The sequence below is a fragment of the Mustelus asterias genome, chromosome 11, assembly GCF_964213995.1.
Source record: "Mustelus asterias chromosome 11, sMusAst1.hap1.1, whole genome shotgun sequence".
NCBI lineage: Eukaryota > Metazoa > Chordata > Chondrichthyes > Carcharhiniformes > Triakidae > Mustelus > Mustelus asterias.
Window position 1 is genome coordinate 15050390 of NC_135811.1, and position 27399 is coordinate 15077788.

Consider the following 27399-nt stretch of genomic DNA (forward strand, 5'->3'; position numbering starts at 1 on the left):
AATGTTGTCTTTTGTTGGCATCAAAGAGATTCAGTCTCTTCCTAATTCAGTGCTGGGAGATCCTCCATGTTGGGCTATCCTGGTGAGTTTTACTCTGCCTCCTCCTCCAAAGAGAATTTCAAAGATGGAGGCCGGAGGGCTGAAGGGAGCAGGGCATTGCCAACCGCGACGTGCAGAATGTCGGAAGACATCCTCATTTTTCTTCTCATCCACGTGGAACAATATCAGAAGCTCTGATTCTTCTCTTACATGCCTGAGCTTTGACTGCGAGGGCAGCGATGCCATCGTTTTTGCAGCGATGATCCCGTCACCTCAATTCTAAGTCCCAGCGGCTTGGCTTCCCTTTGAAAAATTCATCTGAAGTGAATGTTCAAAGCATGAACAATGTCGAGCCACCGCGAACCTCCACACTTCTTCCCCGCTGTACTGGAGCCAAATCATGAAGGAATAAAGCGCACCATTAAACACATCATCTTTACAAGTTGGTCAAATTAATTTTTAATGCCTAGTGCAAACAGAATACATTAGGGAGGATTGTGAGGCATGCGTTCTATCCCACTTGATATCAATCAAATCCAGTGGATCTCGCTATCATGGATACGGTATTCCTGCTCAGTAACACTGTGAAAATTCGGAAACCAAAAGAGAAAATGCTGGAAAATCTCAGCAGGTCTGGCAGCATCTGTTAGGAGAGAAAAGAGCTGACGTTTTGTGTCCAGATAACCCTTTGTCAGATCCTGTGAAAATTCTAGTTGGTCACATCTTACAGAGAAACATAGAAAATAGAAGTAGATATAGGCCATTCGGCTCTTCAAGCCTGCCCCGCCATTCATTTTGATCATCAAATTCAACATCCTGATCTCATCTCCTCCCCTCCCCCCACCCCCCGGCCCTGCTATATCTTTGATCCCTTTAGCCCCAAGAGTTAAATCTAATTTCTTTTAAAGAAAATTCCAGTTTCTTGTAAATGTTTGTTTCTGAGGTGACTTTAAGGTTCAGTTCGAATTAACTCTTCATTTTCCTTTGCAGCCATATTGTTCACTGAACCTACGCTTGAACGTGGCACAGAATCCCTACACTTCGGGAAATATAGGCAGCAAGGACTCAGCACCTGGGATCATCGTGGCTTCAGGTACTGAATGCACTCGAAGTATAGAGTACATTCCTCTGCAATCTTTTCAGTTTTTTTAATGTGCGGTTCAAGATGCATTTACACAGCTCCATTCCAGTCGATAGGGCCTAAAGCCAGGCAAGGGGAATTAGTGCTGGAAAACGAAACACTTTTTATACGTTAGATAAGCATCTGCGCATCTCCCAGCAGTTTAGAATGTGACAAAGACCATTTTGCCTCTTCCAAACAACATGCTTTCCTCTGTCCTCTTCCATTGTGGTGACTGTCATTTGGAAACAATTATTCGAAGGCTTGGCAGCCATCGTATCTCACTTAATCAGTCATCTATCACCTAGGCAGCAAGAACATTACACTAGCCTCTGAGTTCATCTCCACCCATTGCCAAAACTAGTGATCTCCTCAAGTGGATTAACCTTGCACATTTCCCATGGCTAATCCATCTAACCTGCACATCGTTGGATGGCGGGAAAAACCGGAGCACCCGGAGGAAACCCACGCAGACACGGGGAGAACATGCAAACTCCACACAGACAGTCACTCAAGGCCAGAATTGGACCTGGGTCCCTGGCACTGTGTGGCAGCAGTGCTAACCATTGTGAGGCAGCAGTGCCAACCATTGTGCCACTGTATCCGAACAGGTGCCTGAACGTGGCAACTAGGTGATTTTCACAGTAACTTCATTGCAGTGTGAATGTAAGGCTACTTGCAACACTAATAAATAAACTTTGAACTTTAAACATAGAAAATAGGAGCTGGAGTAGGCCATTTGGCCCTTCGAGTCTGCTCTGCCATTCATTATGATCATGGATGATTATCTAACTCAGTAACCTGTTCTTGCTTTCCCCCCTATATCCTTTGATCCTTTAATCCCAAGAGCTATATCTAACTCCTTCTTGAAAACATACATGGGGGAATTTTTCCGTCCCGCTGCCATGGGACTCGTAACGGGCAAAATCCACAGTAATGTAGTAGGAACCAATCAAATTCTACAGGACTTGACAGGGTAGATGCAGGAAGGATGTTCCCGATGGCGGGTGAGTGCAGAACCAGGGGTCGCAGTCCGAGGAAACGGGGTAAACCATTTAGGCCTGAGATGAGGAGAAACTTCTTCACCCAGAGTGGTAAGCCTGTGAAATTCTTTACCATGGAAAGCAACTGAGACCAAAACATTGTGGGTGGGATTTTACGGTCGCACAACACCAAGACCGGAAAATTCAGCCCAAGGTCAACGGACCTTCGCATGGTTCCCTCCTGCCTGTTACGAGCCCGTGGCAGTAGGACAGAAAAATTCCCTCTTGCATATTTTCAAGAAGGAGTTAGATATAGTTCTTGGGATTAAAGGATATAGGGGGGAAAGCGAGAACAGGTTACTGAGTTAGATAATCATCCATGATCATAATGAATGGCAGAGCAGACTCGAAGGGCCAAATGGCCTACTCCAACTTCTATTTTCTGTGTTTAAAGTTTATTTACTAGTGTTGCAAGTAGGCTTACATTCACACTGCAATGAAGTCCCTCTGAAAATCCCCTAGTCGCCATGCTCCGGCGCCTGTTCCGGTACACTGAGGGAGAATTTAGCACGGCACCTAACCAGCACATCTTTGGACTGTGGGAGGAAACCGGAGCACCCGGAGGAAACCCACACAGACTCAGCACAGACAGTGACCCAAGCCAAGAATCGAACCTGGGTCCCTGGCGCTGTGAGGCAGCAGTGCTAACCACTGTGCCGCCCAATGTTTCTATATCAGATAGGTTCTTGCCCCCTTAGACAGTATGAGGCTAACTTTAACTGGCTCATCTCATTGCCATCCTGTCAGTTCACTTGAATAGGTAGAAAGTGGGTGTGAAGACACTGCCCCTGTGAAAAACTGTATGGCCCTTGGATACCCATTGGCAATGATGTGGAGATGCCGGCGTTAAAGTCCAACAGGTTTATTTGACAGCACAAGCCTTCGGAGTCTCAGGGTCCTTCTTCAGGTGAGTGAGGAGTTGTGTTCACAAACAGGGCATATACAGACATGAACTCAATTTACAAGATAATGGTTGGAATGCGAGTCTTTACAGGCAATCAAGTCTTAAAGTTACAGTCAATGTGAGTGGAGAGAGGGTTAAGCACAGGTTAGAGAGATGTGTATTGTCTCCAGCCAGGACAGTTAGTGAGATTTTGCAAGCCCAGGCAAGTGGTAGGGGTTACAGACAGTGTGACATGAACCCAAGATCCTGGTTGTGGCCGCCCTCGTGTGTGGAACTTGGCTATCAGTTTCTGCCTTCACGACACACGACAATGCAGAATCGCTGAGCATCTCATCTGTAACCCCCACGACTTGCCCTCTCTCCACTCACATTGTCTGTCCCTTTAAGACTTGATTACCTGTAAAGACTCGCATTCCAACCATTATCTTGTAAATTGAGTTGGTGTCTGTATATGCCCTGTTTGTGAACACAACTCCTCACTCACCTGATGAAGGAGCGAGGCTCCGAAAGCTTGTGCTGCCAAGTAAACCTGTTGGACTTTAACCTGGTGTTGTGAGACTTCTTACTGTACCCATTGGCACTCAGGGAGTATAGTGGATGAGCTGTCGCCAAGTAGCTAAGAGGTTAAATCTGGGTCAGGGGGAGGCCTAAACGTTCCTTGTTTAGGCCTCCCCTGCTCTGAAGAGAGCCTCCAGGTAATTCTGTGCATATTTACTCGATACAATTTCCAAGCAGACAAGTTTCGAATGAGAATAAAAAAATTAAAAATACAGCACGGTAAAAATTAAAAATACGGCACGGTAGCACAGTGGTTAGCACTGCTGCTTCACAGCTCCAGGGACCTGGGTTCGATTCCCGGCTTGGGTCACTGTCTGTGTGGAGTTTGCACATTCTCCTCGTGTCTGCGTGGGTTTCCTCAGGGTGCTCCGGTTTCCTCCCACAGCCCAAAGATGTGCGGGTTAGGTTGATTGGCCAAGCTAAAATTGCCCTCAGTCTCCTGGGATGCGTAGGTTAGAGGGATTAGTGGGGGTAGGGCCTGGGTGGGATTGTGGTTGGTGCAGACCCGATGGGCCGAATGGCCTCTTTCTGTGCTGTAGGGATTCTAAGATTCTAAGGAAATTCCCCACAGGACTGGCAGCATTTGTGCAGAGAGAAACAGAGTTAACCTTTCGGCCTGTGACCTTTCATCTGGGCTAGATTGGCAATTATAATGGAGTTACCAACACGCATATCAGAATAAAAGGACACTTGGGTGACTTTGAGATGGGGAAGGAAATGACTCTGGGAGCTACATGAATGCAAGTCTTCCTCTATGGTTTCTGGTTTGTCGAGACCACTGAGTTGTAAGCTTGGGTTGTTGTTGGTAATGGTGGCTGATCCTTGGTGGCTTTGCTTGATTTTCAGGCAACATTGGCCCGGAGCTGGTAATGGATGAGGAAAGTCACACTGGCGGCATGTTCATCTCATCAGACGGAGGAAACACCTGGAGACAGGTAACAGCAATGAGAAGGCCTTGCAGTGGATCGGTCCCGACTCCTAACTGGGACTTGACCCACTCGGCCAACAAAGGCGGTTTTTAATTTATTTAATTTAATACGAATCGGAAAGGTCGCTGATCAATTTTTAGTCTGTATTGGCTTGGTTGATCTCAGCTGTGATTGGACATTGGCGAGTTCGCAAAAAACAAGATCCATTGGATAAATAATTAGTTACTCTGCTGTGCTGATGGTTGTCAGAGCCACAGTGTTGCCCAGGCCACAGTGTGTACATGCTCCTTGTCATTTTGTAGTGTGTTGATGTGTCTCTGGCTGCAATTCTCTGGCCATTCGCGTCCCACCGCTCTCGGCCAAATCCCATTCACTGCAGCAGAGCCAGAGAATCCTGCTGGCGTGAACGGCCGGAGAATTCCAGCCAATGTATCAGCGAGAGCATGCTTTGGCAAAGTGTATTGTTGAGCCAATTGCCTCGTTAGAGACAGGTCACGGTCGCTGCGTCAATCTCCTAAACAGTATAAATGGATACAGCTGGGGGGATTTTATATGGAGCCTGCATCCCTCCTGAGTTGGATGCAGAATAAACTTGCTGAAGGTAAAAGGCACACTGCTGTGTTATTTCTCCTTGTTAGAGATGGGTCATGGTCACTGGATCAATCTCCTAAAGAGTATCAATGGACACAGCTGGAACTGTTGTTGTGGGGATTTTATATGGAGTCTGTATCCCTCCTGAGTTGGATGCAGAATAAACTTGCTGAAGGTAAAATACAAGGTGCTGAGTTATTGTTCCATCATATGCTAACAGTTAATATTAACAATGAGATCTTTTTACATCCACCTGAACAGGCAGTCCTGGATTGCCTTTCCATCCAAAACCCAGCATCTTTGACGATGCAGCGCTCCCTCAGTGCTGTAGTCAGCCCAAATTATGTGCTCAACTTCTGCATTAGGACATGAGTCCCCAATCCCCTAATTCAGGAACATGAATATTATCCCTCAGCGAAACTACTGCTGGCCATGGGCTGGTAGAGGGTGTATTTTTATTCAGACAATTTCATGAAGACGGTTTGCCTTTAAGTAAAACGAGCTGTGGCCCAGGGCATGGGGGCTATGGTCAATAGCAGCTTATCATCACTAATCATTCATTGTGATTCACACAGTCTGTAGGATAGACACGGGGGTGTCATGATGGTGTCATTTGTGTTTCTAAATGAGTCTCATGCGATCAGCAGCAATATCTCATCTTGCAGCCAATTCAGCAAATTTCTACCAATATAAAAAAGATCGCTTTCATGTTCAAGAGAATATTGGGTTCAATAAACCTTTTGGAGGTTTCCAGGTAAATGATCCGATAACAATTTTCTACACACTGACAGTGAGATAAAGTCAGATGTAAAGAGAGTCGCGGCAAAAAAAAAGCAACATGCATCGTGGAAGATTTCTACAAATTAAAAAAAGCAATGTAATTTACAAATATTCAAAACGTCGATGCCCACAGCACGTTTATCCGAGCTGTGACTCAAAGGGGCTGGCCACATCGCATTTGACAGCTCCTACCTCAGTACAAAAGAAAATTCAAGAAGGCGCTTGCTTTGGTAACTGGTGGTAAAAGTGGTCTGAAACCTATCAGAAAGTCCAAAGTTCATAAGAACACAAGAATTAAGAGCAGGACTAGACCATTCGGCCCATCTAGTTTGGTCTGCTATTTTATACAATCATGGCTAGTCTTGGGCTTCAATTCCATTTTCTCACCTGTTCCCCATGTCTCTTGATTCCCTGAGACACCAAAAAATCTGCCCATCTCCGCCCTCCCTACCCAAAGATTTTATCATCATTTTTGCTTTCAAGTCTACTCAATCTTCTCAATTACAATTTGACATTGATAGTTATAATTTGGAATGAATTTAATACCAAATTTGATAGTGCGCTCAGAGCTGTTAAGTGCTCTCAAAGCTATACCAATGTATGTTCAATGCTATCCAGCCCACTCAAAGTAATCCAGCACACTCAATGCTATCCAGCGCGCTCAGTGCTATCCAGCGCACTCAATGCTATCCAGCGCACTCAGAGGTATCCAATTCACTCAAAGCAATCCAGCCCACTCAGAGTACTCCAACGCATACAATGCTATCTAGTACACTCAATGTTATCCAGCATGCTCAAAGCAATCCAGTGCTCTCAGAGCTGCCCAGCCCACTCGAAGCAATCCAGCCACTCAAAGTTATTCAATGAGTTCAGAGCTATCCAGCATGCACAAAGCTATCAAATTCGCTCAACAACTGAATTGAAAAATACAAGGAACGTAATTAGTTACGTTCTGAATTTAATCAATTTTTCATTTAGACTCAAAAATTGTTCTGCTGCACAGTTTGAGAGCACCATTCAATCCCCAGCAATTCCTTATGTATTTTAATCTCAGAATCTATAAATTCCACCCACCCACTCCCCAGCTCTCAGGGTATAAACACTATTCCTAATCTCCAAACTCTCTCCCTCCAGTCTCAGGGTCTAAACTCTTCCCTCTGTCTCTCCCAGTCTCCAAACTTTCCCCCCTCTCCTTCGAGCCTCCAAACTCTCCCCCTTTGTCCCTTCCCTACAAATACTCCCCACTTTCAAACACACCCTCCCTCTAGCATCCCCAATACACGTTGCCAGGGTTCTGCTCCCGACACCGATATCAGATCTTGGCAGGGCCGACCCAGAAAATGTCACTTCCGTCTTCCTACCGGCCCCGTCAATGGAGTTCTTCTGTTGGTGGGGGAAGAAGTGGGACAGTGGAGAGTGGAGGGGATTGGGAGAGAGGGGTAAGAGGGAAAAGAGGGAGGCAGGGGAGAGAAGGAGAGAGAAGGAAGAGAGATGGGGTGGCGTTGGAGAAGGCAGGAAGAGAACCTCTACAGTATGTGTGTGGGGGGGGGGGGGGGGGGGGGGGAGGGGGGTCCATGATTTTTCTTGATTTTTCTGAAATCCATTAAACCTCTTTGACCAAACTTTTGGTCACATGACTTAATACTCTCTTATGTTAAATCACCACACCTTAAAAGTTTGACTTTTGAAAACTTTAGGGCTGTTTGCAAAGAAAATTGTTTGTGTGTGTGCGTGTGTGTCTGTGTGCGTGTGTGTGTCTGTGTCTGTGTGCGTGAGTTTGTGTGTGTAGGGGAAGATAAATAGGGGAGGATAATTGCTTGGGGAAGAATAAAAATTGATCAACAGTGGATGTTATTGGGGGAAATTGCTCTGGGGCATTGACGGGAGACAGTTGCACAATCCAGAGGTGGTGCGGGTGGTGGGTGGACATGGTGCTAGACAGGATTGTGCTATACAGGTTATAAAGAAAAACATTTAACAATACCTCACCAAAGCAGGGTCTGCTTCTTCTCAGGGAATTCAGTTATATGATGTTTAAAGCTATAAAAATTCAGAAATATGGAAAATAAATTCTGTGAGCATTTTTGGTTCTGAATGCTTTAGTGATATTGCTAGTCACAAATGTTTGAGTGCTGCAGTTTGGGACAATTGGTTATGGTAGCTGTAATGTTAATGGTAGCCACATGATTTTGAGTGCAATTGATGTTAAATGACAGCTGAATGATTGCCCTGAGTGCAATTGATCTCAAATAAATGCACACACAAACGCTGTTGAACATAAATGATGTCAAACACAGCTAAGCAAATGGTATGACATTGACTGTACACCCCAGATAATTTAGTCTCATTGGCATCTACTACTGCCTCTGACACAGTTCAACTTTCATGTCCACGCTGAACTAGCTGATGTCAGCTGATATTCGAGGTGGAGTTTTCGAATTTGGTGTTTACTTAGTGGGTCCTTTTGGAAAGTCGGGCAGCACGGTGGCACAGTGGTTAGTACTGCTGCCTCACAGCAACTGGGACCCAGGTTCTATTTTGGCTGTGTGGAGTTTGCATGTTCTCCCCATGTCTGCATGGTTTTCCTTCAGGTGCTCCAGTTTCCTCCCACAGTCTGAAAGACGTGCTGGTTAGGTGCATTGGCCATGCTAAATTCTCCCTCAGTGTACCCAAACATGCGCCGAGGATTTTCACAGTAACTTCATTGCATTGTTAAGGTAACACTAATAAATAAACAAAATAAATAAATATCGTGTCGGACAAGCTGGGGTTGAGTACCGGTGCTCCTTGTAGCCAAGTACCACTCTGCCTAGAAGTGGGCTTGAAAACTGGCCACTTGAGCAACATTCAACACCTCCAGGAGATGGGGAGAGAGATTTGAGAATCACATGCTTACCACGCATCTCCAGGCATCTTTCTGGCAAAGCAAGGGTGAATGTCAAGGTTGCTGTGATGCTGCTTGTGGCCCAGAGATAGGTTATAGGCCCTGGGAGGGGCTGTGTAGAAGATAGAGGACAAGACCAGGTGGGAGCCAACAGGGGTACTGTCAAGGCAGGAGATACATTATTCCTCTTCTTGGCTCAACACGATGGCACAGTGGTTAGCACTGCTGCCTCACAGTGCCAGGGACCCAGGTTCAATTCCGGCCTCGGGCCACTGTCTGTGTGGGGTTTGCACATTCTCCCCGTGTCTGCGTGGGTTTCCTCTGGTGCTCCGGTTTCCTCCCACAGTCCAAAGATGTGTAGATTAGGTGGATTGGCCATGCTAAATTGCCCCTTAGTGTCAGTGGTATTAGCAGGGTAAATACATGGGGTTACAGGGAGAGGGCATGGGTGGGATTGTTGTTGGTGCAGGCTTGATGGACCAAATTGCCTCCATCTGCACTGTAGGGATTCTCTGATTGTATGATATTGAGTTTAAAATGTTGAGAACCAAGCTTGAAGTCCGAAACCTACCAATTATTTAGTGACCTCCTCTCACCAGACCACTGCAAACTAAAAACCAGTCCGAGCTGTCAAAGGCCAATGTCCATCCACCATCCCATCACTAACATTCTCCACTGTGGAGGTTGAGGGAAGGCTGGTTTTCTGCAATTGAAGACTGGAGTCCTTTCTCTTCTGCTCACAATGCGGGATAAGGTCTATCTCCATTAGCAGCCATTGCATTCTGTAGAGAATTGGGTCATCTGTGTCAATATTTATACTTCTTTATCGTGTCCATGGAACAATGGCACCTGCATTTCAGGGTAATTAGTTGCATGAAGCGCTTGAAGAAATTTCAACATGACGAAGTGGAAGTGATTTTAGATCCATCAAACCCACATAAGCAAATATTCATCCAGCTTCTGACATTCCCTTTAATGTGTAATCATTCACATCCTCTGCTATGTTGAACATTTTTTGGGGGGAAACGAGTAACCAGAAATATTTTGGGGTAAAGAAAAAAAACTATCTTGACACATTTGGAAGAAGGAAAAATGAGATTATCAGTCAGAAAATATCAAGGGCTCGAAATGCTCTGTCTGTGCTCAGATAGAGTAACAGAACTGGGAGGATAAATGGCCTGTTTTGGTGCTCCCACACTTTATCATCCTGTATAAGGGCAATGCGGCGCTTCGCTGCCATAAATTAGGGCAGTATTTTTGTTTACGAACTGCATTTGGCACGCAGCCCATCAATTTCTGTGAGGTTGGAAACAGTGTGAAATATATCACTGTGTAACGGACAGGCATTGATGAATTTCACGGTTTATTCAGCGCTCCGCACGCAGACTCTGCGTAACAATTGCAGCCCAAGGCAAAATACAGTGCAGCCCCAGCCATTACAGAAGTGCCAATAAAGACAGAGTCTACCCAGACTGGTAAGTGAGAAGGAAACTGTTCACCAGAGCTAATAGGGCTCTTTCACTCAAGCTGAGCAGTATGGGTAGTCTCTGCCCCCATTTGTGACATGCAACCAGTGGCAGTTTTGGGCTGTTTTGGGAAGAGTCCAAGACATTTAATGGATCTATTGAAGTATTGTTTAATGGACACTTCACGGGAAGGTTGTCTTTGCATTGGATGTGTGGCAAATGCAGTCTTCTCTGGATAAGAGATGATTTGGTTAGATGTAGGGTCACAGAAAGAACAAAGAACAAAGAAAAGTACAGCACAGGAACAAGCCCTTCGGCCCTCCAAGGTCATGCCAATCATGAAGCCCTAACTAAACTTAAACAAAAATATTTTGCCGTTACTCAGACCGTATCCCTCTATTCTCTCCCTATTCGTGTACCCATTCAGATGCCTTTTTTGTATTCATTTTTTTTATTCAGCGACATGGGCGGCACCGTAGCACAGTGGTTAGCACTGCTGCTTCACAGCTCCAGGGACCTGGGTTCGATTCCCGGCTCGGGTCACTGTCTGTGTGGAGTTTTCACATTCTCCTCGTGTTTGCGTGGGTTTCCTCCGGGTGCTCCGGTTTCCTCCCACAGTCCAAAGATGTGCGATTAGGTTGATTGGCCATGCTAAAAATTGTCCCTTAGTGTCCTGAGATGTGTAGGTTAGAGGGATTAGTGGGTAAAATATGTAGTGATATGGGGGTAGGGCCTGGGTGGGATTGTGGTTGGTGCAGACTTGATGGGCTGAATGGCCTCTTTCTGCACTGTAGGGTTTCGATGATTCTATGATGGGCGTCGCTGGCTGGCCAGCATTTATTGCCCATCCCTAGTTGCCCTTGAGAAGGTGGTGGTGAGCTGCCTACTTGAATCGCTGCAGTCCGTGTTCTGTGGGTTGACCCACAATGCTGTTAGGGAGGAAATTCCAGGATTTTGACCCAGCGACTGTGAAGGAATGGTGATATATTTCCAAGTCAGGATGTGAGTGGCTTGAAGGGGAACTTGCTGGTGTTCTAGATGGAAGTGATCATGGATTTTGAAGGTGCTGTCTAAGGATCTTTGGTGAATTGCTGCAGTGCATCTTGTGGATAATACACACTGCTGCTATTGAGTGTCGATGGTGACAGGATTGAATATTTGTAGATGTGGTGTCAATCAAGTGGGCTGCTTTGTCCTGGATGGTGTCGAGCTTCTTGAATGTTGTTGGAGCTGCACCCATCCAGGCAAGTGGGGAGTATTCCATCACACCCCTGACTTGTGCCTTGTAGATGGTGGATAGGCTCTGGGGAGTCAGGAGGTGAGTTACTCGCCGCAGTATTCCTAGCCTCTGACCTCCTGTAGCCACTGCATTTATGTGGCGAGTCCAGTTGAGTTTCATATATATTAGTGTCTTCCTCTATCAGCAGTGGTGTCTTATCTCCCCTCGCATTGCAGTTCATTGTAAAAGTTCCCAGCTGATCATATTGAAGGGTTAAGTTCCAAAAGGATGCTCTGACACTAATAGGATTTATCATGGTTTCCATTGGGTTTGTGAGAATGAGATTTGATTGTGCATGGGGAAAATAGTTCCAGTTCCTTTGTTCATGCTCTCAAAATATTTTCCCTTCACACTGAAACAACAATCGATTCTATGAAATGTTCCTGTCTTACGGTTTATCTAAATGACACCGATCTCTTTGTGTTTCCCCTCGACCACAGGTTTTCGAAGAGGAGCACAGCGTTCTGTTCCTGGATCAAGGCGGTGCTCTTGTGGCAATTAAACACACGCCCCAGCCGATCCGGCATCTCTGGTAATTGGTCCCTCTTCTTGCCCCTGATTGAAGAGCTAAAGCTGCAATATTAAGGCGAATATTCCTTTTGAGCTGCTGTTGTCTGTTTCTTGACTGACTTGCAGAAGGCGTGCATTGAGAGGCATGTTCCAGGTGTAATCTAAGCAGAGGAAGAATTAAATGGCCACCTTGTCAGAGCTCTTAAAAAAAAAGCCAAGTTTCCTATCACCAGAGGTACATACAAATTAAGACCAGAAGTTGGCCACTTGGCCCTGCTCCACCATTTAATAAGATCATAGCTGATCTGATTGTAACCACAACCCCACATTTATACCGACCCCCAATAACCTTTCACTCCCCCCGCCCCCCCCCTTGTTAATCAAGAATCTATCTACCCCTGCCTTAAAAATATTCAAAGGCTCTACTTCCACCGCCTTTTGAGGAAGAGAGTTGCAGAAACTCAGAACCTTCTGAAAGAAAAAATATCTCTTTACCTCTGTCTATAATGACCGGCCCCTTATTTTTAAACAGTGCCCTCTGGTTCTAGATTCCCCCACAAGAGGAAACATCCTCTCCACATCCACCCTGTCAATACCCCTCAGGATCTTAGAGGTTTAGATCAAGTTGTCTCTTACTCTTCTAAACTCAAACATAACCGCTCCAACCTTTCCTCATAAGACAACCCCCCCATGCCTGGTTTTAGTCTAGTAAGCCTTCTTTGAACTGCTTCTTATGCGCTTACATCTTGCCTCAGATAAGGAGACTAATATTGTACACAATACACAATGTGGTCTCACCACTGCCCTGTACAACTGAAGCATAATGTCTCTACTTTTGTGGTCAATTCTCCTCACAACAGATGATAACATTCTATTAGCTTTTCTAATTACTTGCCGTACTTGTATATTAGCTTTTTGTGATTCATACACTAGGGCACCCAGATCTCTCTGCATCTCAGAGCTCTGCAATCTCTCACCATTTAGATAAAAAGTTTCTATTTTATTCTTTCTACGAAAATAGACTATTGGACATTTGACCACATTATACTCCCTTTGCCAGATTTTTCCCCGCTCACTTGATTTATCCATGTCCTTTTCATCCATCTTGCATTTTTTTAACAATTTATTGTCCTACCTATCTTTGTGTCATCAGCAAGTTTAGTAACCATACCATCAAACCCTTCATCCAAGTCATTTTCATAAATTGTAAAAAGTTGCAACCTCAGCACTATTCCCTGTGGCACGCCACACATTACATCCTGCCAACCAGAAAAACAACACATTTATGCCAACTCTGTTTCCTGTTATCCAGCCAATCTTCTATCCATGTCAATATATTACCCCCTACACCACGAGCTTTTATTTTTTGCAATAACCATTGATGTGACACCTTTTCAGACGCCTTGTGGAAATCTAAGTACAGTACATCCACCGGTTCCCCTTTGCCCATAGCATATGTGACTCCTTCAAAGAACTCCAGTAAATTGGTTAATGATTCCCCTTTCATCTCTGGCAATAGTACTGAAGACCTGGTCTCCAGAACTTGCTCCCCCCCCCCCATAGCCAAGCTATTCCAGTACAGCTACAAAGTTGGCATCTACTCAGCAATGTGGAAAATTGCCCAGGTACGTCCTCCACTCAAAAAGCAGCACAAATCCAATCCAGTCAATTATTGCCCCATCATCTACTCTCTACTCTACTCTCTACTCTACTCTCCATCATCAGGAAAGAAATTGAAGGGATCATCAACAGCAACAGCGCTATCAAGCAGCACTTGCTGAGCAACAGCCTGCTCACTAATGCTCAGTTTGAGTTCTGCCAGGGTCACTCAGCTCCTGACCTCATTGCAGCCTTGATTCAAACATGGACAAAAGAGCTGAACTCCACAGATGAGGTGCCCTTGACATCAAAGCAGAATTTGACCTGGTGTGTCATCAAGCCAAACTGAAGTCAGTGAGAAATGGGGAAAAACTCTGCATTGGTTGGAGTCATACCCGGCACAAAGGATGATGGTTGTGGTTGTTGGAGGTCAGTCATCTCAGCTGCAGGGCATCACTGCAGGTGTTGCTCATGGCGGCACAGTGGTTAGCACTGCTGCCTCGTAGCGCCAGGGACCCGGGTTCAATTCCCGACTTGGGTCACTGTCGGTGTGGAGTCTGCACGTTCTCCCTGTGCCTGTGTGGGTTTCCTCTGGGTGCTCCGGTTTCCTCCCACGGTCTGAAAGACGTGCCAGTTCGGTGCATTAGCTGTGCTAAATTCTCCCTCAGTGTACCCGAACAGGTGCCAGAGTGTGGTGACTAGAAAATTTTCACAGTGACTTCATTCCAGTGTTAATGTAAGCCTCCTTGTGACACTAATAAATAAACTTTAAACTTTAGTGTCCTTGTCCAACCAAGCTATTTTATCAGTGATCTTCGTTCCATCATAAGGTCACATGTGGGGATGTCCGCTGATGACTGCACAAAGTTCATCACCATTCGTAACTCCTCAGAGACTGAAATAGTCCATGTCCAAATACAGTAAGATCTGGACACTATCCAGGCTTGGGCTGACAAGTAGCAAATAATGTTTGCGCCACACAAGTGCCGGGCAATGATCAACAAGAGAGAATCTAACCACGGCCCCTTGACATTCAATGGCATTACCATTGTTGACTCTCCCACTACCAACATCCTGGGGTTTACCAGTGACCAGAAACTGAACTGGACACTCCACATAAACACAGTGGCTACAAGAGCAGGTCAGAGGCTGGGAATACTGTAGTGAGTAACTCACCTCCTGACTCCCCAAAGCCTCCTGACTCCCACCATCTGCAAGGCACAAGTCAGGAGTGTGATGGAATACTCCCCACTTGTCTAGATGAGTGCAGATCCAACAACACTCAAGAAGCTTGACACCATCCAGGGCAAATCAGCCTGCATGATACCCCATCCACAAACGTTCACTCTCTCTACCAGCGATGCACAGTAGCAGCAGTGTATACCATCTACAAGATACACTGCAGGAATTCACCAAAGCTACTCAGACAATAACTTCCAAATCCACAATCATAACCATCTAGAAGGACAAGGGCAGCAGATACATGGTTACACAACTATGTGGACATTCCCCTTCAAGCCACTCACCATCCGGACTTGGAAATATATTGCCATTCTTTCACTGTCACTGGGTCAAAATCCTTGAGCTCCCTCACTAACATTGTGGTGTACCTACACACCTCGGGAACTGCAACGGTTCAAGAAGGCAGCTCACCACCACCTTCTCAAGGCCAATTAGGGATGGAGAATAAATACTGGCCTAGCCAGTATTGAGGGATTTGAATGAATAGATCCACTGAGGGGTTGGAATTCCATTTGTAATGGGAGGAGAGACAGATGTCCTCCCATATCCTACCTCCTTACTATTCCTCCCACACAGCAGAACTCCTGCAGCGACTTGCACACCCCATTGGCTCCTGCCAAACCCACCAGGCTCCCATTCTCAGTTCTCTCAGATTGTTTACTTTTCCCTCACTTTTCCCACAGCCCATGATCCCACTTCCCAAAATGCCGAGGAGACTCCATTGCCACACTCCCAGCCCACATGGCCCATTGCGACTGGATGTCCTTCTTCCAAATAGAAACATAGAAACTGGAAGCAGGAGAAGGCCATTTGGCCCATTGAACCTGCTCCACCATTCATCTTGATCATGGCTGATCATTGAATTCAGCATCCTGATCCTCCCTTTCTTCCTTATTCCTTGATCCCTTTAGCCCTAAGAACTATATCTAATTTCTTCTTCAAATCAGACAATGTTTTGGCCTCAACTACTTTCTGTGGTAATGAATTCCACACATTCACCACCATCTGGATGAAGAAATTTCTCCTCACCTCAGCCCTAAAAGGTTTGCCCCTTATCCTCAAACAATGACCCCTGGAATCAATGACTTGCGTACAATCAGGAATAATTTCTTGCTGTCTTCTTTTGCATTCGTTGTGTCATACATGGCATCAAAGTCCTGTCATTGTAAAATTGCATTTACAGTCAGCAACACCACAAATCATCTGTGTTTAAAAATGAAATGTTGTGGAAATTAAGTGGAATAACAATTACACATAAGAGTGTAAGATTTCTCTCTCTCTTAAATAAGATTTTAGACAGTAACATGATGATGTTGCCACAACATTATGCTTTTTTCCATTTTAGCTGCAAATTATATCTTCATCTGTTTTATTTGTTGGAGCCTTATCGTGGAACATGTTGAGAGCTTTGGCTAATAACATCCTAAGAGATGAAAGCTGCCATTGTTGAACACTTGCGCGGAAGTGTGTAATGTAGAGATAGCTTCTCTCCAAAGAGTGCTTTTGCCTTTCTCCTTGAGCTCTGGGTGAGGGTGCCCTCACACTCCGCACTCAGAGATTTGCAGAACTGCTACTAAGATGGAAACTCTCAATCCAGGGAATGGGGGTGGGGGCTGTCGTGCTGGAGGTGGTGGTCGCAGGATGGCATTGCCATTATCTATAAAAAGAAAAGAGCTTGCAATGTTCTTGGGGTGGCACGGTGGCACAGTGGTTAGCATTGCTGCCTCACAGCACCAGGGACCCGGGTTCGATTCCCGGCTTGGGTCACTGTGTGGAGTTTGCACGTTCTCCCCGTGTCTGCGTGGGTTTCCTCCGGGTGCTCCAGTTTCCTCCCACAGTCCAAAGATGTGCAGGTTAGGTGCATTAGCCTTGCTAAATTGCCCCTTAGTGTCAGGAACTAGCTAGGGTAAAGGTATGGGGTTATGGTGATAGGGCCGGGGTGGGATTGTGGTCGGTACAGACTTGATGGGCCGAATGGCCTCCTTCTGCACTGTAGCATTCTATGATGATACAGAAGGAGGCCACTCTGCCACCGTGCCGCCATGCTGAGATTTTCCAGCATTTTCTGTTTTTGTTTCCGATTCCAGCATCCGCAGTATTTTGCTTTTCGAGCTCTGACGAAGGGTCACCCAGACTCGAAACGTCTCTATTCTCTCCTCACAGATGCTGTCAAACCTGCTGAGATTTTCCAGCACGTTCTGTTTTTGTAGTCAAGTGAAATGCATTGAATAAGCCAGTAATAATCACCCTCCCCTTGCTATCTATTTAGGTGGATGTGTTAACAATAGTTCTTTGATTGATTGTATTTTAAAAGATGAAGATTGAAGTCAGGCTTCTAGGTATCACCATGGAAACTGTAGCCACCAATTAAAACAGCAGGCTGATGGGAGCCGGCTTTAGTCCTGTTAAATAGCTCTGATTTTGAATATTTGATTTGAAAGTTTTGTTATTTGATTGACCTGGCTCTTAAAACAAACACAATTTCAGGCTTTTTTTCTCTTTCTGGAAACGGGAATGAGGTCAGTCTTGTTCTTTACATGGTTGGAAAAGCTGAAATCGGTTGCCACGGTGAGTGCTGGAAGACATAATGGGCAGCTGTCAATGGGTAGCCCGGAAATATCAGATAAATTGGTTTTGAGGACTTTCATTCCAATCTGTCCAGTGATATCTTTTCCATTCGCAATAAATCTCACAGCCAGCTCTCCGCTAAATCTCAGGCAAGCCCCAATGAAGAAGGTCCCTTGGCCGATTTGATCGAGAATCACAGCTGCTAAGTAAAGCTGATCAAACCTTCTCCCGTCACCGCCCCCCCCCCCCCACCCCCCCTCCCCCCCACCCCCGCAACAAATAAGCTGACAACTCAATCGCCCTTCTAGAAGCCTTGAACTTGATACTTGAAAACAGGCAGAAGTAACACATATTCTTCCTCATATATTGGAGCAAGAGAAACAAAAGAGTTGGGGGCTGGAGGGATTTTCTGGTCCTCCCATGGTGGATTTGGCAACACTGGTAAACCCCGTTGGCCGGTAGGACTGGAAGATCCCGTATCTTTCATTTATATAAGGGGGGATTTCATGACCTCACTCGACCCGAGACCGGAAAATCCCACCTGAGGTCAACGGATGTTTGCGTTGTCTGCCCCTCGCCCGCTCCGATGCCATGGTGGGCGGGGTGGTAGAATCTGGCGATAGTATCTCTAACATAGGAACAGGTGGAGGTCATTCAGCCCCTCAAACCTGTTCTACCATTTAGTGAGATCCTAACTGCTCTTGTTACGGGGCTGTTATGATGGTTTTCTTGTTGTATTTAAAACCATCGTTCCTCTCAAGTAGACCAACAAAGTAATGGAGTGGTTTAAAGATTACCTATAGGACGCTGAATGTCCATTCAGAGCATTCAGAGTGAAAAATTCAGAAATCCATAGGCAATTAAAGTCTCAGATTCGATTACAAGTAATTAGCATATACCAATAGACGTATAGAAGTTATCTTTATCCAATCATAGTTAAGTTTACATCATGCATACATAAGGGAATAATGTCCAATTAAGTAAAAGTAAAGTAAAAAAGTTTATTTATTGGTCACAAGTATGGCTTACATTAACACTGCAATGAAGTTACTGTGAAATTTCCCTAGTTGCCACATTCCGGCGCCTGTTCAGGTCAATGCACCTAACCAGCACATCTTTGGACTGTGGGAGGAAACCAGAGCACCCGGAGGAAACCCACGCAGACACGGGGAGGACGTGCAAACTCCGCACAGACAGTGACCCAAGCCGGGAATTGAACCCGGGTCCCTAGCGCTGTGAGGCAGCAGTGTTAACCACTCTGCTACCGTGCCGCCTTTGCATGTTATATCATCAAGAAATGATAGCTATATCTCTGACCAATGGTATCTCAATCTCCCTTTCCATTGTTCCTTGTTCTCGTGGGCAGATATGAACTGCAGCTGCACACCATTCAATTAGATAGTCCTTGAGTGTTACTTTGGCTTACTTTAATGAAAGCGTGTCCTTTGTACATAGCTTTGCCTGTGTGACTGAGGTTCAGCTTGCAGCTTATGTGATTTTTCAGCTTGTGTGATTTTTAACCCTTTCAGCTCTGTATCTCACCTCCATCCACCTGCCTTGGCACCATATCCTCCAATAGCCTTGATGAGCAAAGATCTCTTGGTCTCCGATTTAAAATTGTTAGTGGCTAACATCTAGTGCTTTTTATAGGAAGGAGTTCCACACTTCTAGCACCCTTTTTATGAAGAGTCATTTCCTAACTTCTGTTCTCGCATTCCAACCATTCTTCACATTCCAATCTGTAACTATCTTGCAATTGTGTCTTTGCCTATAAATGCCGCGTTTGTGAACCTACCTCCACTCACCTGCTGAAGGAGCAGCGCTCCAAAAGCTCGTGATTCCAAATAAACCTGTTGGGCTTTAACCTGGTACTCTGTGACTTCTTACTCTGTTCTGAATGGCTTGGTCCTGATTTGGAATGGCCCACCTCTGATTTTAATGTTTGTCCTAAACCCACTGTCCTCAGCCCAAACATTCCCCTCCAAATTGCTACAAAATCTCAATCTCACGACCTCTTCCCTTTATGTTCCAGCAAGTGTAAGTCTAGTTTATATAATCTCTCTTCTCACAATCTGTCTCTTGAAGCCCTGGTAACATTTCTGCATTGCAAAACATTGCAAGGCACTGCACAGGTAAGTGTGATAAATTGAGACGGCCAGGTACAGCACGATTAGGAGGGATGACCTGAAGCTGCAATGAGGAGGTGGACATTTCAGGAGATTTTTAAAGGAGAGAGGTGGGATGTTTATGACAGAGTTCCAGAGAGAAGCTCTGAGATGGTAGAAGACTGCACATTGTAGAGGATGGAGCAGCAAGAGGAGCGGCACGGTAGCACAGTGGTTAGCACTGCTGCTTCACAGCTCCAGGGACCCGGGTTCGATTCCCGGCTTGGGTCACTGTCTGTGTGGAGTTTGCACATTCTCCCCGTGTCTGCGTGGGTTTCCTCCGGGTGCTCCGGTTTCCTCCCACAGTCCAAAGATGTGCGGGTTAGGTCAATTGGCCATGCTAAAAAATTGCTCCTTAGTGTCCTGAGATGTATAGGTTAGAGGGATTAGCGGGTAAATATTTAAGGATATGGGGGTAGGCCTGGGTGGGATTGTGGTTGGTGCAGACTCGATGGGCCGATTGGTCTCTTTCTGCCCTGTAGAGTTTCTATGATTTCTATGAAGAGGTAGAGGTGATAGGGAACAAGGGATACACAAAAGGCTCCAAGTCAGGTTGAGCCGTGGAGAATATCGCACAGATAACTGGAGTGGGGTGAGGCCACAAAGCAACTAAATGAGGAATTTACAAAGAATGCACACAATGCCAAAGAGCTAATGCACATCAGTGAGTCTGTACTGTAGCGATTCTGTGAGGCCTGACAGCATCCGTGGGGAGAGAATAGAGCCAATGTTTTGCATCTGGATGACCCTTTGTCAGAGCTTTTACCTTTTCATTTTGCTGTTCCTTTGACTCTCCAACGCTCCTTGTTATTATTTGTGTTGTATCCAGGATGAGCTTTGATGAAGGCCGATCCTGGGGTAAATACAGTTTCACCTCAGTTCCTCTCTTTGTGGATGGAGTTCTGGGGGAGCCTGGAGAGGAGACGCTGGTAATGACGTGAGTAGAGAACATTTTATTTCGCCCTTTCAACCTGAAGCAAACAAAAAAAATGTTTATTTCCAAAAAGTGTACCTTCCTCGTAAAATTTTTGCAAGTGCATTTCTTTGTTTGACATAAACATCATGTGAAGTGCAATACAAGTTATTTTAATATAGTTTAAGCCACTCTGTGGTGCCTCGCTGCACTTACAGGTTACATTTTGTTTTTACCCACTTGTGGGACTTGTTCAGAGGGCAGTTGAGAGTCAACCATGTTGCTGTGGTTCTGGAGTCACATGTTGGCCAGACCAGGTAAGGATGGCAGATTTCCTTCCCTAAAGGACACCAGTGAACCAGATGGGGTTTTCCAACAATCGACAATGGGTTTCACGGTCATCCGTAGATTCTTAATTCCAGATACTTTTTATTGAATTCAATTCCACCATGTGCCATGGTGGGATTTGAACCCAGGTCCCCAGTAATTTTGCTGAGTTGCCCCCTGAGTAATTTTGCTCTCCCCCCCTCCCCCGGCAATACCCATCTACATTTCATATCAAACATTCTGTGGTGCATATAGCCAAAGGGGGTTTTAGATGGGCCAGAATTCTCCAATCTCACACGCCCTGCTGCCGCTGCCAGCAAGCACAGAGAATTTGACCTCTAGCCAAATCTGCATTCAGGAGTAGCGGGACCGGAGAATCTCAGCCACAGGCGTGGTCGGAGAAACTAGCCTGTGGTTTCCAGCCCCTCGGTGTTCTGTGGTGGGAAGGGCCTGAGACAATGGGCTTTCCCCGCTGATCGGAACTCGGAACCCAAAAGGGAAAATGCTGGAAAATCTCAGCAGGTCCGGCAGCATCTGTAAGGAGAGAAAAGAACTGACGTTTCGAGACCAGGTGATCCTTTGTCAAAGCAAAAAGGCATGGAAAGTGGGAGATATTTATACTGCAGGGTGAGGGAATGAAAGATGAGTCATAGCCACAGAAACCAGGGGAAAGGCTACCAATGGCAGTCCATAGAGAGAATAGAAGGTGTGAATGGCCAAACACCAGAGAAGCTGAAATCAGACATGCGGGGTGGAATTTGAGTTGAAATCCACGTGGGGCAAGTCGGGGACGAAGACAGTCACTGAGGAAGGAAATGTGGCTGTGGAAGCGAGTCTTGCTAAATACCTTGTGCAACACTAAGAGAGAAAGGGAAAGCAGTGAAGGTGGACGGGGGGGAGAGACATACGGAATTCCTGTCGGAGAGAAGAGCAGTACTTCTTCAGGGTATTCCTGGAAGAGAAGTGGCAGGGAGTTAAGTTTTATTTTGAGCAGAACTCGGGAATTCACTGGTGCGAAACGCGCTCTCTGGATTTTGAAGACATGCCACCCTTCCCGCAGATGGAGAGTGCGGGCTCAAAATCACCCCCACACCCATTTTTTGGGAGTGGGGCAAATTTTGCACTGGTTTGAAGAGGGTTGGGGCCAGAACATGCTGGCAAGCCACAGAAGTCAGGGCATCCTCTCAAAATGAAATTGAAGACCTCATCCCCCCCTCACCCCATGGACATGGGACCTCCCCCCCCCACTCCCCCATTGATGGCATGTTCCTCCCCCACTCCCTGAACATAGATCACCGTCTGATCTTCCCCTCCCCCCACAACTCCGAACGTAGATTTCTGGCATTGAAGTATCATGATCCTCCCAATGGGTCTCCCTGCATGCTCTTCCCTTTCATGCCCTGCCTCTTCAGGCCTTGCCCATTGTCAGGTTGGCACTGCCAGGTTGGCATTGCCAGGTTGGCACTGCCAGGGTGCCAGGGGACAGTGCCAGGGCCTTCAAGCTTCCCAGTGCGACCATCACGACTAGTTTCAGTTTTTGGAAACCAGTTGTGATTCCAGCTGGGTTCCCACTGTGCCCGAGGGTCGGAGAATCCCGGAAGGAGGGAGAGACTGGCTTGAAATTAATTAATTAAGCACATTTGAATGTAAATCTGCCCCCCGCCGTCAAACTGCGAATTAGCATGCAGGGCTCGAGAATCACCTCCACTGCTTAGCAATAAGCATTTGAGACACTGTAGGTTCTGGAAGAAGTTTAAAGGGTAGATACTGAGCGGTTGTTTCCCAGGGTTGAGGAATCATGAATATGGGGGCACAGTCTCAGGGTAAGGGACTGATCATTCAGGACTGAGATGAGGAGACATTTTGTCACTCGAAGCGTTGTGAATCTTTGGAATTCTCTCTCCCAGAGGGCTGTGGATGCTCCATTATTGAATACACTTCAAGCTGGGATAGACAGATCTATGAGGTGGGATTTGCCGGCCATGATTGCCCCGAAACTGGAAAATTCTGCCTGAGGTCAACAGTTCTTTGCATGGTCCGTCCCCCACCCGCTACGATTCTGTGGCGGACGGGACAGGAAAGCTCCTTCCAAGGTGTCTTGGGGAATTAAAGGATATGGGGAGCGGGTGAGAAAGTGGGGTTAAAGTCAAGGATCAGTCGTGATTGTATTGAATGGCAGAGAAGGTTTGAGGGGGGCCGTATAACCTACATCTGCTAATGTTTCTTATGTTCTTAAAGGCGAGTGAATTTGAGGAGTATGATTTTCAGGAATAGAAATCTCATTTGGTACAGCAGGGGCTGCTTTGCTGAGCCTGAAATTGAGGCACATTTTAAAGTTATAAGTTAAAAGTTTATTTATTAGTCACAAGTAGGCTTACATTAACACTGCAATGAAGTTACTGTGAAAATCCCCTAGTTGCCACACTCCGGCGCCTGTTTGGGTACACTGAGGGAGAATTTAGCATGGCCAATGCACCTAACCAGCATGTCTTTTGGACTGTGGGTGGAAACTGGAGCACTTGGAGGAAACCCACGCAGACACGGGGAGAATGTGCAGACTCCACACAGACAGTGACCCAAGCCAGGAATCAAACCCGGGTCCCCCTGGCGCTGTGAAGCAGCAGTTCTAACCACTGTGCCGCCCCATTGTTTGGGCTGGACTAAAGACAATGAGGCCTAGTGCCTAATGTTAGCCTGTTGCTAACATTCTTCCTGTGTAAAACAATAATCTTTGATGAGTGATGAAATGCCATGTTAAGCCGAGTGAAGACTATTGATGAATTGAAATGAAAACTAAGGTTGCTGGACAAAACCTCGGCACGTCTGGCAGCATCTGTGGAGTGAGAATCAGAGTTAATTGCCGAAACCTTCCAGCCATTCACGCCGCTGGGATTCTCCGGTCCCGCTGCAGTGAACGGAGATTGTCCATCCTCACTGGCAGCAGCGGTGGGGCATGAATGGCCGGAAAATTCCAGCCAACATTTTGAGTCCACAGAACAGTTCTGATGCAGAGTCCTTTTGGACTTGAAAGATTAACTGTTTCTCCACAGATGCTGCCCGACCTGCTGAGACTTTCCAGCACATTCGGTTTTTATTTCTGGTCTCCATCATCTGCGGTAGTTTGTTTTTATTATGAACAGAAATTCCCTCAAGTGGTAATGAGGGGAGGCGGTGGCCTAATGGTATTATCACTAGACTATTAATCCAGAAACTCAGCTAATGTTCTGGGGACCCGGGTTCAAGGCAGATGGTGGAATTTGAATTCCATAAAAAAATATGGAATTACGCATCGACTGATAACCATGAAACCATTGTCAATTGTTGTAAAAACCTAACTGGTTCACTAATCCCCTTTGGGGAAGGAAATCTGCTGTCTTTACATGGTTTGGCCAACATGTGACTCCAGAGCCACAGCAATGTGGTAGACTCTCAACTGAGCTCCAAGGGCAACTAGGGATGCCAGTAAACGCTGTAAGGAGTCTAACAACACCAGGTTAAAGTCCAACAGGTTTATTTGGTAGCAAACGCCAGGGATCTCCCACTCACCTCACGAAGGAGCAGCGCTCCGAAAGCTAGTGGCGTTTGCTACCAAATAAACCTGTTGGACTTTAACCTGGTGTTAGACTCCTTACTGTGTTTACCCTAGTCCAACGCCGGCATCTCCACACCAATAAATGCTGCCCAGCCAGTGATGCCCAGGTCCCATGAATGAGTAAATGAGTAAATAAAATGAAGCCTCTGATCTACCTTTGCTGATGTAAAGAAGCAGAGAGGTAAAACATGATGCTGACATACTGTTATTCTATGGAGAGATACAAGTGAAACGCAAAGTTATAAGTCAGGAGGGAATAGTTAAAGCAATTGCAGAATAAAGCAAGCTACGTTGAGCTTGAAAGCTGTGATCTCGGCCTCTCATCCACTGTTCAGTTATGCAGAGAGAATCATAGAATCCCTACAGAAGGAGGCCGTTTGGCCCATCGAGTCTGCACCGTCCATAATCCCACCCATGCCCTATCCCCATAACCTCATGCATTTACCCTCGCTAGTCCCCCTGACTCTAAGGGGCAATTTACCATGGCCAATCCACCTAACCCGCACATCTTTGGACTGTGGGAGGAAACCGGAGCACCCGGAGGAAAGCCACGCAGATACGGGGAGAACATACAAACTCCACACAGACAGTGACCCAAACCGGGAATCGAACCCGGGTCCCTGGCGCTGTGAGGCAGCAGTGCTAACCACTGTGTCACCATGCTACCCAAGGCAGGGAAGGAGAGAGGTTGGAGAAGTTGGAACTGTTTCCCTCGAAGATGAGAAGGTTGAGGGGAGACCTGAGAGAGATAGACAGAAGACGTGGGGCGGGGACAGAGTAGATCAGGAGAAACTGTTCCCATTGGCAGAAGGATCGAGAACCAGAGGGCACCGATTTAAGGTGATTGGCAAAAGAAGCAATGGAGGCATGCGGAGAAACCCTTCTCACCCAGCGAGTGGTTGGGATCTGGAATGCGCCGCCTGAGAGGGTGGTGGAGGCAGGTTCAATCGAGACATTCAAGAGGGAATTGGATTGTTATCTGAAAAGGAAGAATGTTCAGCACTATGGGAAGAGGACCAGGAAGTGGCACTTGGTAAATTGCTCCGGCAAGCCAGTGCAGGTATGATGGGCTGAATGGCCTCATTCTGGGCTGTAACAATTTGGTGATGCCAAAAACAACACTTTAGAACTAACTTCATAAACATTTAACTCAACACACACTGAGCAAAATTCAGAAAAATAGTCCACTTGCAGCCAGAGGAATTCAGAAGCGGGCAGCTGTACACACACATTCATTGAATGTATTCAAGAGGCGGCTGGATATAGCACTTGGGGCGAATGGGATCAAAGGTTATGGGGAGAAAGCAGGATTCGACTATTGAGTTGGATGATCAGCCATGACCATGATGAATGGCGGAGCAGGCTCAAAGGGCCAAATGGCCTCCTCCTGCTCCTATCTTCTATGTTTCTATACAGCCAGGATCCAGAATTGGTAAAAGTTCAGGCAAGTGACTTAAATAAAAAGAGAGGCCCGTATTTATATAACACCTTTCACAACCTCCCAAAGTGCTTTTCAGCCAATCAAATGCTTTTGAAGTGTTGAATGTATGTCTGGGAGCACAAGAAGGAGCTGCAGGAAAATGGAATTTGCAGCAGGAGTGATAAAGGTGAGAGAGTGAAGGTTAAAATATTTTAGTGTGTATAACGGGCACTCAGTAAGCTAATTGGTGCCTGCCAGTTTGTTATAGCTGCCAGAGAAAGTCCCTCGCACTGAGGGAATCCCAGCATTTGATGAGTATTGGAACCTGAAGGAAAGCGAGGTGGTTGAGTGACCATTTCTTTTTATCGCCTGCGGTTTGGATAGTGACCACGGAGCAAGAAAATGTTCCACTCAATGTCAATGGTGCAGGGAGTCCAGAAAGTGAGAGCGCTTCACCTTCCAATGTTCAAGCTGGCTGTGTCTCCTACCACTGATCACTGACACACCAACACAAGCTGGGATAAACTGAACTGAATATTGCAGCAGCTTCTGTGGTTTTGAGAAATTGCTCAGGGCACTTCTTGCCTTTGTACAACGTTGTAAACTGGTTGATCGCAGGTCAACAACCTTACCTTCATCCTTTTCCATTAATATTTCCCTTGCAGTAACACAAATTGTGAGAGACATAGAAGTGACTTGCTATTACCACATTTAGAATCATAGAATCGCTGCTGTGCGGAAGAGGCCATTCGGCCCATCGAGTCTGCACTGACTCTCTGACAGAATCTCTTACCCAGGCCCCCTCTCCCGCACAATCCCCGTAACCCCACACATTTACCATGGCTAATCCATTTAATCTACACATCTTGGGACACTAAGGGGCAATTTTATCATGGCCAATCCACCTAACCTACATAAAAGCAAAATACTGCGGATGCTGGAATCTGAATCAAAAACAGAAAATGCTGGAAAATCTCAGCAGACTTGACAGCATCTGTGGAGAGAGGATGGAGCCAACATTTCGAGTCTTCATCAGAGCAGCTCTGATGAAGGATCATCCAGACTCGAAACGTTGGCTCTATTCTCTCTCCACAGATGCTGTCAGACCTGTTGAGATTTTCCAGCTTTTTCTGTTTTTGTTTCAGGTTCCAGCATCCGCAGTATTTTGCTTTTATCTCATTGCACCTCTCTTCATTTGCCCTTGCGTTATGTGCGTATCCCTTCGGTCATAGCGATAGGATAAAAACTACATGGACAGAAATCAGTTGGAATGGGGCGACCCTGCGAGTGGGGAAGGGCCAACAAAATGTCTCGTGGGCAGCACTCAGAACCCAGATGGGCCGCATGTCACCCCCGGGCTGCAGGTTGCTCACAACTGAACTGGTCAGATTAAACTCGTTGACAGCATCACCTCCGTCCTCTAAGTCTCGGCTCACCGCAAAGACATTTGTTCCGCCTCGCTCTCAATTG

The 27399-nt window shown here is 46.2% G+C and overlaps 1 protein-coding gene across 1 annotated transcript in view; it reads left to right on the top strand.

Moving 5' to 3' along the window:
* Window positions 1-27399, top strand: part of LOC144500847 (VPS10 domain-containing receptor SorCS1-like) — an 868860-nt gene that overhangs the window by 668747 nt on the left and 172714 nt on the right. The window contains exons 11-14 of the mRNA XM_078224322.1: window positions 1030-1132; window positions 4511-4599; window positions 12034-12125; window positions 20507-20614. Of these exons, the coding sequence (XP_078080448.1) occupies window positions 1030-1132; window positions 4511-4599; window positions 12034-12125; window positions 20507-20614 (392 nt within the window). The remainder of the gene's footprint in view (window positions 1-1029; window positions 1133-4510; window positions 4600-12033; window positions 12126-20506; window positions 20615-27399) is intronic.